Here is a 12,210-nt window from a genome sequence, read left to right as displayed (position 1 = left end):
ATCCCAGCTACAGGCTGAGGCAGGAGAATCGCTTGAACCTGGGAGGTGGAGGTTACAGTGAGCCGAGATCGTGCCACTGCACTCCAGTCTGGGCAACAGAGTGAGACGAAAGAGAGAGAGAGAGAGAGAGGGAAAGAATGGAAGGAAGGAGAAGGAAGGAAAGAAAGATGCTGCTATGGGAAGGAAGGGAGGGAGGGAGAGAGGAAGGAAGGAAGGGGAGAGAAGAGAAGAGAAAGATGCTGCCATGGGCCAGGTGCGGTGTCTCATGCCTATGATCTCCACTTTGGGAGACCAAGGCAGGAGGATCGCTTGAGGCTAGACTGGACAACAAAGTGAGACCCCTTCTCTACAAAAAATTAAAAAATTAGCTGGGTGTGGTGGCACACACCTGTAGTCCCAGCTACTCATGAGGCTGAGGCAGGAGAATCACTTGAGCCTAGGAGGTCGAGGTTGCAGTGAGCTGTGATTGTGCCACTGTACTCCAGCCTGGGCAATAGAGCAAGACCCTGTCTCCAAAAAGAAGAAAGAATGCTGCAGTGAATAGTCTTGTATTCTATCATGGAAGACTTTTGCCAGTATATCTGTAGGGCAAATTCCTAGCAATATAATTGCTTGATCAAATGTCATAGGCCTTTTAATCTTTAATGGACATTGCCAATTATGCAATGAAAACACGAGGAAGGTTTCCAGAGCATAGGCTGTTGTGAATTATAAAGAGTTCAGTCTATCCAATAGAATAAAGTCAGCAGAGTTTCTGGGGGAAAGGCGAAAGCAATACTCAGCCTAGGTACACGAGCCTGGGTATTTTGTTCCCAGGCTCTCCAAGTCACAGCTATTTGCCTAACAAAATTGTGTCCTAACCACAGAATTCTGTGCTCTGCATAGTGCAGTGATTAAAAGTAACCCTTGTAAAATGACTTTCCCATCACTGTTTGCTGTGTGCCCCCAGACAGGTCAGCTCCCCTCAAGGCCTCAGCTGTCTGGTCTTTCCTGTCTTTAACACGAAAGCTAAAATTACATGTCTCTTGCCTTAGAACTCTGAATATGCTAAAGGGTGCGGAGAACTTTGCACTGCTCACATTTACATCTCAGTGGTTCTGTAAGGAAGTGGCAGCGATTATTTCTTTCCACTTTCAGACAAAGAAACCGAGGCCTGGAATCTGCTCTAGGTTTTGGGGTGCGAAGAGCAGAGTGTTCCCCGTTTCTGTGTCTTTCTCTTATCCCTCAGGTGAACACGTTTTTAGTTATTGCCAGGCCTTTCCCCATTCTGAGCTCCAGCCCAAAAGGTCATAGGAAGGTATTTTTCTGTTGTCCCTGCCCCACTTCCCATCGCATCCCGGGTTCTCTCCAGTATCTTGGGACATCTCCCACTTCCAGCCAGGCCCCTCACCCTGCACCCCAGGGCCCCAGCACCAGCCTCCCCGGCCTCCTCTGACTCTTGCCTCCCTTCTCTCCCTCCTCTCTCCCCTCCCTGCTCTCAGGTGGCTGCTGAGATCTTGGTGAGTGTCCTGTTCTTCATTTGGGTTTTAACGGCCTCTGAGTAAAGTCCACCTTTACTGGGCTGAGCGGGGCAGTATCAAGCAGTGATTTGGGAGCTTGCTATGCGGCTTCTCTCTCTCCCCTTCAGGGCGCCTTAAGGACCCTGCTTGGTAAAAGATAGGCCAGGCAAGTGTTTCCCAAACTTCAGCTAATCATCTCCGGCATGATTTGTACTATGTAACCACCAGCTGTTAATACTGATCTTTAAATCGACTCACTTTTAAACCCAAAATGAGTTAAGGGGAATTAGTATCAGTATAAATAGAACTAGTAGCTGGCTAGAAGACAACCGTGGAAACACTAATATGCAGTGTGATCGGGTATGTTTGCCCTTGACACCCCTTGGGGAAACACTGGCCAGGCCATCTTCCCTGCCTATGACCCCATACACACTTCCCAGAGGGCCTTGCAGAAAGGTTGAGGGATGGAAGGGGAACTCCCAGTTGCTATGCCCAGGGCCTGTGCGGGTCCTCCCAGGAGCCCCGGTCCCATGGCCCCGAGGCTAGGATGGAAGTTCCCAGTGCTAAGCCCATCTGTGTCAGATCACAGGGTCCTTGTGAACTGGAGAGGGGAATGTAGAAGCCATTGTGCTTGAGGAAGGAAGAGGGGACCAGTCTCAGCCCCCTTGGATGACTGTGTGAGCCCAGCTTCTGACTGCCCTCAGCCCAGGCAAAGACATGAAAGTGAATAATAACCAAGGCTTTCTCATGTCTCCCCTCCCAAATCCTTGCTCCAACCCGGGCTCTGCAGGAAATAGCAGACACACCCAGCGGAGACAAAACTTCCTTGGAGACACGTTTCATGACGATCCTGTGTACCCGGAGCTATCCGCACCTCCGGAGAGGTGAGGCCTGACCTCCTCCCTTCCCACCTCAGCAGGAAGATCCCAGAAGCTGATGAGAGCCTCTCATCTCTCTGTGGCAAGAGGAGCCAGTTGCCCACCCACCCCCTCCTTAACCCAGCAGTAGTGTATCACGGGTGACGGTGACTCTGGAGCCCTGGATTCTAGTCCTGGCTCTACCGCTTATACCTCACCTTCCTTCTCCTCCTTAAGGAAGCAGGTGTGATGGCAGGGATTAGGGATAGTAACTGGATTTCACCTCAAAGGCCAACTCTGACAGATTGGTAGCGGCTGCCTAGAATGCTGGGTTGAGAAGGATTCTGGGACCCCGCGTCATGATTCACTGGCGATGCCTGCCAGGAGCAAGGCAGTGAGAGGTGGTGGCAGCACAAGACCCACATAGACATCTTTGAACCACAGACTGCCACATGCACAGGGCACACCTGTATGCAGTGACCCTGGTGCTCAGTGATCATGAAGTGTCCTGCACTGAGACATTTACATTTTAACATGCATTTGTCTGGCACTTCGCAGTATTGAAGGTGCTTTAGCATAGTGGCTAAAAGAATGGACTTGGGCACTGGACCGCCTTGATTTGAATACCCACTTAACAGCCATGTGACCTTAGGCAAGTTACCGAATCTCTGCGCCTGAGCTCCCTTACGTAGGAATCAGGGTTTTAGTTCTACCTTACGTGACTGTTGTAAAGATACAAAAAACACAACACACATAAAGCACTGGCGCAATGCCTGACTCAGTGAGTGTTTCCTGAGTGTTATCAATGTGTCTTTATCCCAACCGGACATGGGAGGAAGAGGAGGCCCAGAAAGGAGAGGATTCACCCAAGGTCCCTCAGTGAGCTGGGGCAGAACCATGACTAGGACCCATGCTCCTTTTACTACCCCAGCCTGGGTTGCCAGAACTTGGCCGAGGTTCTGAGGCCATTGGCCAGGCACGGGGACTGACTTGGGACAGATTTGGCTCTGAGCCCACAGCAGCCTTGATGTCAGAGCTTCTCTATCAGGATGATCTTGCCCAGTGCATTTAGGCCTGGGCTGTGGCCATATCTGCTGCCCTTCCACTTTCTCAGGCACAGCCTGTGGGAGGCACTGGGTGGGGTGAGGAGGGGCCTCCCCCTCCTGCACTGAAGCTCACCCCCACCTCTGGGGCTTCTCTTGTGGCCAGTCTTCCAGGAGTTCATCAAGATGACCAACTATGACGTGGAGCACACCATCAAGAAGGAAATGTCTGGGGATGTCAGGGACGCATTCGTGGCCATTGGTAACTGGCAGGGACTAAGGGAAGGGCTGGGGGCACTGGGGACTTGCCCAGATTCTCTGGAAGAATAGAACCTTAGCAGCCTCCGAAGCTAGTACTGGAAAGTAAACACTGCCACAGTTCACCTCCAGGGACGCTGCCAAATGTGTGATTGTGCAGGAGTGTCATGAGGTCTGTTCCAGGCTGCAGGAGAGGGTGAGAAAATAGCTGTCGCTGGGGAAGGACCAGGAAGACTGGGGCAGGCGGGGGAGGGGGCACGCTGTCCTGCACAACTAGGGTGTGTACACACACACACCATACACACACTTGACACACTTAACATGTACAAGACACATACTGTACATACACACATTCTCACGTGACTTATACATAAAACACGTTACATATGCATGTGACAGGTGCATACCACACATACATACATTACATACACACATACTTCACACACAGAACACATTATACATGCACATACATGCTACGCCCCCGCAAGACACTACACCTGCACACACACACCACTCACACACTATGCACACATGACCCATGCACACCACATACACACACCACATATGCACACACATACAAGACACATACACGTTAGATGCAGACGACACACAAACACACCCCCTCGTCTCCTCTCAGTACCTGGCTTTTTGGTTACACTTACATAATTTGAGCTCTTGACTTTGAAAAGGTTTTTTCCTTTTGGATCTTAATTTCACCGTGTATAAATATGGATGAGTGGATATGGGTTGGGGCTGAAGTTAGTCTCATTAGTATTCATCATTAGTGGTATCTTGTTTCATTTACTGTAAAACGCATTGCATCAATGCACTTTTTAAAAATCTTACCAAGAGGTGTCGGGAAGATTTTCACATAATTGCTATCAATTATAAAACACATCTTGATTTCAGAGACACTAAAATGTGGGGGAAAGGTGTGTTAGATTGGGTGAAGCAGAGATGGTGGTAGGGGGGTTGTTTAGCATGTGATGGGCCTTTACCACCCAGGACCAATATCTAGGAGGCGGCATAGCCCAGTGGGTAAAAGCATGGACTCCAGGTTGAATCTCTGCTCTGCCACTTCCTCACTGTGTATCCTTGGACAGGTCACGAAACTTCTGTGTCTCAATTTCCTCCTTTGTAAAGTGGAGATAACAATAGTGCCCAGCCCATAGGGTGGATTTTGTAAGGCTGAAATTAGCTAATTATACGTAAAGCACTTGGAACGGTGCCTGTTGGCGTGTAATACTCACCGGGCAAGGGTTCGTTTTTATTGTTGTTTCACGCCAAGTCCTGTGCAAAGTTAGCTGCACACAGGTTTAGTTGCATTCTCACCGGGTGCTCTTACCAGCTTATTTTACAAAGAGGACACTGCATTCAGGGAGGTTTATAGTAGTAGAACCAGGACTCAAACCACAGGCTGCCTACGTCCTAAGCTCATGTTCTGTAGCCTTTGGAGACACTTTGAGATTCCTACCCTCCTCGTGTATTTCCCTCTTTCCTTTCTCCTCCCACCTTGAACAGGTCTACACATGTAAACACACACCACAACACCATTTCACACCTCTCCATCTAGTGGCAGGCATCGGGGGCCCTGTGACAGATGGACAGGCTCGTTTCTTAGGAAGGCTTGTGGAGTTGATGACAAAGGAGAGAAGTTTCTGTCCAGCATGCTGCTTAGCCAGACTGATAAAGCCCTAGGTCTGAAGTCAGGGGAGGCTTCCTGGAGGTGATGTCATGACTGGGGACGTGGACATCAAGTACAGCCTTGCAGGATGGGACTTGATTTAGAGAGAGAGTGTAGTGAAGGGCAGATAGGAAATGCATCTATCCAGGAAGGACGGAGGGACACAGGAATTTGCAGTTCTGGGGATGGAGGAACAAGGGCCATGAGGTTGCAAAGGAGGCCAGGAGCTTTGACGTTCAAGCCAAGGAGCTTGGGATTTGTTTGGGAGGTAGTAGGGAGATATGTAAGGAGCTGGAGATGGGAGATGTGTGATGTGATCTTTCCCACGGGATTCCTGAGCCTGTTGCAGAGGAGTCTCTTGCTTAACTCTGCCACTGGACTACACAACTCCAGCCTCTTGCCATCTCTTCTTGTTATATCCAGAGTCATTCCAGCTATAGTACTGGTGTCTGGTTTCTCCTTTTTAAGCTGTCTGAGACACCCTTGCATGGGCTCTGGAGCCTTGCAGTCAAGCAGCTGTGAAGGGCTAGAGAACCCTAGGCCTTGAGAAAGGGCGGGGTTGGTGAAACCAGGCAGGCATTATCTGGGGTCAGGGTAGGGAGCAGCGGCTGCCAATACTGCAAGATTGTTCAGGCCCTGGGGCAACACTCAGCCCCAGGGATTTACATGGTCCCTTAAATTTTACCAACGGACAGCCATTCTTTGGAGCAGTATTTCTCTAAATCAGTAACTCTCAAGCATTAGGCTGCACCAGAGCAGGTTGGCCAGCCATCCTGATTCGCACAAGGCTTTCAGTGCTGTTAGGTTGGTGCAAAAGTCATTGCAGTTTTGCCATTGAAAGTGATGGCAAAAATTGGAATTACTTTGGCACCAACCTAACAAAACCTGGAATGTTCCAGGCAAACTACCACAAGCTGGTCACTCACCTCCAGAGTTTCATATTCAGCATATCTGGGGTGATGCGTGAGAATCTGCCTTTCTTCCAAGTTTTCAAGCGATGCTAAGGTTGTTGGTCTGGAAACCACACTTTGAGAACCACTGCTCAAAATCTTTGTAAAATCTGAGTCTTCAGGGTGGAGCCTAAACCCTGAGTTTTAAACAAGCTTCTTAGGTGATTCCGACGCATTTAGAAGTTTTGAGGCCCTATGCTTTGGGTTCATGAGGAATTAATTACCTTTGAATCCTCTCCTAACCTTGGTCAGCTGTAAGCACCTTAGAAAGAAGAGAGTTGCAACCGAGTGAGAGCCAGGCCTAGGGATGAGCCAGAGGAGGAAGCATGGGGAAGGGGAGCGAAGGTGTTGCCTGAGCATGACCCTGGGGTTGACGATGATCTACAGACCCATGAAAGGGTAGACAAGGTGGGGAGATGGGGGAGGCCAGTCCAGAGTCTGGGTTCACAGCCTCTGACCACATTCCCTGCATCTCTCTGCTCTTCCTACCAGTTCAAAGTGTCAAGAACAAGCCTCTCTTCTTTGCCGACAAACTTTACAAATCCATGAAGGTAAGAAAACGTGCTGGCGTTCCTTTCCCTTCAAGCACTTATGTACACACACACACAAACAGATGTGCACCGTCCCCCAGATCAGGATTCCTGGCAGCTGTTTCTTCCCATTTGACATTTATCAGCATCTGCCCTTGTCTGGCTGTAGGATGGTATTTCCCCATTGGGGGTGATTTCCCCCGCCTTCCCCTCCAGAGGATATTTGGCAATATCCAGACACGTTTTCGGTCATCACAACTTGGAGGGTGTTGCTACCGGCATCTGGTGGGGAGAGAACAGGGATGCTGGTGGGGAGAGAACAGGGATGCTGGTGGGGAGAGAACAGGGATGCTGGTGGGGAGAGAACAGGGATGCTGGTGGGGAGAGAACAGGGGTGCTGGTGGGGAGAGAACAGGGATGCTGGTGGGGAGAGAACAGGGGTGCTGGTGGGGAGAGAACAGGGATGCTGTTAAACAGCCTCAGCGCACAGGATAAGCTTGCGCAACAAAGAATGATCCAGCCCCAAATGCCAAGGTTGAGAAGTGTGCTCTGGGGGCACAGGGCTGGGTAGGACACAGTCTGCCCTCTCAGAGCTTACAGCCTATCAGGTGACACAGAGTCTCCTATGACAAATAGTCGTCAGAGGTCACAAGCGCTCCCCTCTGAGTCTAGGCCTGCCCTTCTGGAAGAGCCCAAGCCACACTGACCACTCTCTCTGCCACTGGAGTCTCAACTGCTGACAGCCTGGGCAGGCAGGAGGGTAGGAAGGAGCCTGAGACTCTCAGCTTACTGTCTCCAAATGTGACAGCCGTTCATTGAGCACTCACTGTATGTCAAGCCTGTGCTAAGGGCTTCATCTCTCTGCCCACAGTTGACCCTCATGGCAGTCCTGTGAAGTTGTGGTAGCATCCTCATTTGATAGAGGAGGAAACTCAGGCCTAGACAGGGTAAAACGTAGCCCACATTTACGCAGCTCCTAAGAGGCAGAGCCGGGACTCGAACCTAGCTCTGACTCCTAGGCTGGTGCTTGTAGCTCCCTGGGGGCAGAGGCAGCTCTGGCTGCCTACACATTCTGTGCCCTGTGCCTACTCCTTGGGCTTGGTGATAATTTCATAGGGCTGGTATAACAAATTCCACAAACTGGGTGACAACAGAAATGTATTCTCTCATAGTTCTGGAGGCCAAAAGCCCAAAATCAAGGTGTCACCTGGGTTGGGTCCTCCTGGAGGCTCTGGGGAAGAAACTCTCCCCTGCCTCTCCTAGCTTCTGGTGGTTGTCAGAAGTCCTTGGTGTTTCCTGGCTGTGAATGCATCACTCCAGTCTCTGCTCTGTCCTCACCTCATCTCTTTGCTGTTTGTATGTCTGTGCTCTCCCTCCTCTTCTTATAAAGATATTGGTTATTGGTTTAGGCTTCAGTCTAATTCAGTATGCCTTCATCTTAATTCATTACATGTGCAAAGACCTTATTTCCAGATTACATCATATTCTGAGGTTCCAGGTGGACACGAATTTTGGAGGGGACACTATTCAACCCATGCACGTCTTTTTTGCATGTCAGTCTGGCCAGTCCTGGGCACAGGGGGATTTTGGTCAGGACTATTTGCAGAAGACAGAGGGAGAACATCCACCCTGTTGTTGGAAGGAACAAGGGAGAGAGGCAGATGGGATACCACTGTTTCTTGCCTGACTGGGCTCTGTCTCTTCTTCTGCCTGTGTCTCCCTCCTGCCTGGCTCCACCAGGGTGCTGGCACAGATGAGAAGACTCTCACCAGGATCATGGTCTCCCGCAGTGAGATTGACCTGCTCAACATCCGGCGGGAATTCATTGAGAAATATGACAAGTCTCTCCACCAAGCCATTGAGGTAAGCGGAGGGGTAGAGGTTAGTGGGAAGGGGGTGAGGGTCAGATCCCTAATGTAAGATTAGGAGTCTTCATTCCCATGGACTTTTTCCTAGTGGGTTACTGCTTAGAACAGCCAGGATATTGAAATGAAAGGGGGTCTGTATTGCATTGTTTATACCAAAATCAATTCCAGAAGAATCAAAGATTTATAATTAAAGATTTCCAAATAAAACAAGAGCCCATTTTTTGCTTTTTTTAAAGCAATGTTATGGAAGTGTAACTTACATACCATGGGTAGGCGTGGTGGCTCACACCTGTAATCACAGCACGTTGGGAGGCCAAGGCGAGTGGATCACTTGAGGTCAAGAGTTGGAGACCAGCCTGGCCAACATAGTGAAACCCTGTCTCTACTAAAAATACAAAAATTAGCCGGGTGTGTTGGCTAATGCCCGTAATCCCAGCTACTTGGGAGGCTGAGGCAGGAGAATCGCTTGAACCCAGGAGGTAGAGGTTGCAGTGAGCTGAGATCATGCCACTGCACTCCAGCCTGGGCAACAGAGCAAGACTCCGTCTCAAAAACAGACAAACAAAAAACTTACAAATCATAAAATTCACCTATTTTAAGGATACAATTCAACAGTTTTTAGTAAATTTACTGAGTTATACAACCATCCCCATAATGCAGCCAGTTTCCAAACACTTCTATCATCCCACTTCCATCCCCAGCCATAGGCAAACACCAAGCTACTCTGTGTCTCTGTAGATTTGCCTTTTCTGAATATTTCATATAAACGGAATCACCTAATATGTGACCTTTTGTGTCTGACTTTTGTTTTTTTGTTTTGTTTTTTTGTTTGTTTGTTTGTTTGTTTTGAGATGGAGTCTTGCTGTGTCGCCCAGGCTGGAGTGCAGTGGTGCCATCTCATCTCACTGCAACCTCCACCTCCTGGGTTCAAGCGATTCTCCTGCCTCAGCCTCCTGAGTAGCTGGGATAACAGGCATATGTCACTATGCCCAGCTAATTTTTGTATTTTTAGTAGAGACGGTTTCACTGTGTTGGCCAGGCTGGTTGCTAGCTCCTGACCTCAAGTGATCCACCTGCCTCGGCCTCCCAAAGTGCTGGGATTACGGGTGTGAGCCACCACACCTGGCTGTCTGACTTTTTTGACATATGGAGCTTATATTTTTGTTCTTTGAGATCAGCCAAGATCTTAAAGTTTGATGCTTGGTTCTACTTGGCTAATAAGACTATGGGCATCTCACAGGCAGTCTCTTACAGACTTAGTAGGAATGTCAGCAAATTGTTAGCACATTTTGATACTATATTATGTTTTAAAATCATACATCAAAAAATACCAGAACAAACAAAATCCCAAAAACCATGTCTCATAACAATGATAGGAGTCCCTCAGAAAGGAGATCCCTACCATATGGGTCAGGAAGTTTGGCCTCCCCAGTCTGAATGTGTGCCAGACCGTTGTGATGTGTGGTGAGCGTGATGGTGTTTGCACCCATTCCCAGCAATGGCCTGGCAGTTAGTGCTCAATAGTGTTTGTTCAAATAAGGAATCACCTGACACGATATGCCAAGGTGGAGGGTATCAGCAGAGTGCCAGAGGAACCAAGGGAGGCACTCTGCCCCCCGAGGCAAGAGGTCAGGGTGCTTCTCAGAGGAGAGGGCCCCGCTGGCAGACGGTATTGGGGGTGCACAGGGGCATGCTGGACAGGGGAGTGGCAGGTGGAGAGAGGACTGAGATGCTCCTGGGCCAAAGGAATAGGTGAAGCCACAGAGCTCTGCACCGGTCAGATCCCAAAGGCCCTTGAAGCCAGGCCGAGAGCTTGCACATCTTCCTGGGGATAAACAAAAGGGATGTGGTCACATTTATGTGTCAGGGAGATCCCTCTGGCCTACATGTGGCAGTTATGCTGGCCATGGAGAGAAGCCGAGGGAGATGTCCAGACAGATGGGCAGCTGGGAGGAGGGGCCATTGAGGCTGGAAGGACTGTTTTCACTCACTCTGCTCTCTGCCTCTGCCAGGGCGACACCTCCGGAGACTTCCTGAAGGCCTTGCTGGCTCTCTGCGGTGGCGAGGACTAGGGCCACAGCTTTGGTGGGCACCTCTGCCAAGAAATGGTCATCAGCACCAGCTGCCACGGCCAAGCCTGATTGTTCCAGCTCCAGAGACTAAGGAAGGGGCAGGGGTGGGGGGAGGGGTTGGGGTTGGGCTCTTATCTTCAGTGGAGCTTAGGAGAGGCTCCCACTCCCACGGGCCATCCAGGGCCCAGCACGACTCAGCGGCTGAAAAACCGTAGCCATAGATCCTGTCCACCTCCACTCCCCTCTGACTCCTCAGCCTTTCCCAGCTTCCTCCCCTTGCTACAGCATCTGCCCTGGTTTGGGCTATGTCAGATCCGAAAACATCCTGAACCTCTGTCTGTAAAATGAGTTGTGTCCGTACTTTGATGCGGTGGGTGGCAGGGGCCAGTTGAATGTGCTGAGCAGGGTGGTGGGAAGGATAGTAAATGTGCTGGGGCAAACTGACAAATCTTCCCATCCATTTCACCACCCATCCCCATCCAGGCCGCGCTAGAGTACTGGACCAGGCATTGGGATGCCTGGGTTCAAATCTGCATCTGCCATGCACTTGCTTTCTGACCTTAGGCCAGCCCCTTTCCCTCCCTGAGTCTCTATTTTCTTATCTACAATGAGAGAGTTGGACAAAAAAATCTTGGCTTCCCTTCTAACATTAACATCCTAAAGTATGCCTCCAATTCATTCCCTTGATACTTTTTGTTTCTAAGGAAGAAATAAAAAGAGATGCACAAACACATAAACACATTTCCAGCGAGGGCCTCTGTCTTCTGCCTAGAGCCTCATTAGGGCTTGAGGTTATAAAGTCTGTCCAGAAGACAGGATTTTCCTCATTAGAGCTTGAGGTTGTAAAGTCTGTCCAGGAGCGAGTTATGTCTTTCAATTCTTGCAAGGTGTTTCCCAGGAAGCGCACAGGAGAATCTGAGTTTGCAGCAAGCCTGGGAAAGCTGGCCCAGCTGTGCTCTGGGCCTTAGGTCCCCCTCATCCCCTCTCGCTGCCTGGACATTTCTGTATGCTCTTCATCCATTTCAACCAAGCCCAAACTTCCTCTTTTGAACTCTGCAAGGGCACCCGATGCAATCTTGATCTGGAGAGATGCATGGAAAATTTCCTTCATGCAGGTCACTGATAAGCAAGTAGGCGCAACTGCAGTTCCTCTGCCTTCCTTTCCCCAGCCCTACTTCTGGTCTGTGGCTTCGGTCTCAGATTGTCCAGTGACCATGGCATGGGGCTGGCTGCTGTCCAAAGGGCGCAATTCCCTACCCTGGCTTACCAGACTAGTTTATTGAAGGTTAGTGTGTGTTTCTTTTCTTTTCTTTCTTTTCTTTTCTTTTTTTTTTTTTGAGACAGAGTTGCGCTCTTGTTGCCCAGGCTGGAGTGCAATGGCACGAATTTGGCTCACGCCTCCCGGGTTCAAGCGATTCTCCTGCCTTAGCCCCCCGAGTAGCTGGGATT

General features: G+C 49.9%; 1 protein-coding gene across 4 annotated transcripts in view; it reads left to right on the top strand.

Annotated features, from left to right (window-relative positions):
* Window positions 1–11,106, top strand: part of ANXA6 (annexin A6) — a 60,480-nt gene extending 49,374 nt beyond the window's left edge. For 3 of the 4 annotated variants that reach the window (XM_033180649.1, XM_033180646.1, XM_033180647.1), the window contains 6 exons: window positions 1,482–1,499; window positions 2,290–2,383; window positions 3,566–3,661; window positions 6,784–6,842; window positions 8,562–8,684; window positions 10,702–11,106. In XM_033180649.1, the coding sequence (XP_033036540.1) occupies window positions 1,482–1,499; window positions 2,290–2,383; window positions 3,566–3,661; window positions 6,784–6,842; window positions 8,562–8,684; window positions 10,702–10,761 (450 nt within the window). In that variant the 3' untranslated portion in view covers window positions 10,762–11,106. The remainder of the gene's footprint in view (window positions 1–1,481; window positions 1,500–2,289; window positions 2,384–3,565; window positions 3,662–6,783; window positions 6,843–8,561; window positions 8,685–10,701) is intronic. The other variant, XM_033180648.1, reaches the window with a different exon arrangement.
* The last annotated feature ends 1,104 nt before the right edge of the window (window positions 11,107–12,210 follow it).

The sequence above is a fragment of the Trachypithecus francoisi genome, unplaced genomic scaffold (genome assembly GCF_009764315.1).
Source record: "Trachypithecus francoisi isolate TF-2019V2 unplaced genomic scaffold, Tfra_2.0 Lachesis_group2, whole genome shotgun sequence".
Classification (NCBI taxonomy): domain Eukaryota; kingdom Metazoa; phylum Chordata; class Mammalia; order Primates; family Cercopithecidae; genus Trachypithecus; species Trachypithecus francoisi.
Note: the sequence above shows the minus strand (reverse complement) of the source record. Positions and strands in the feature narration are given on the sequence as shown.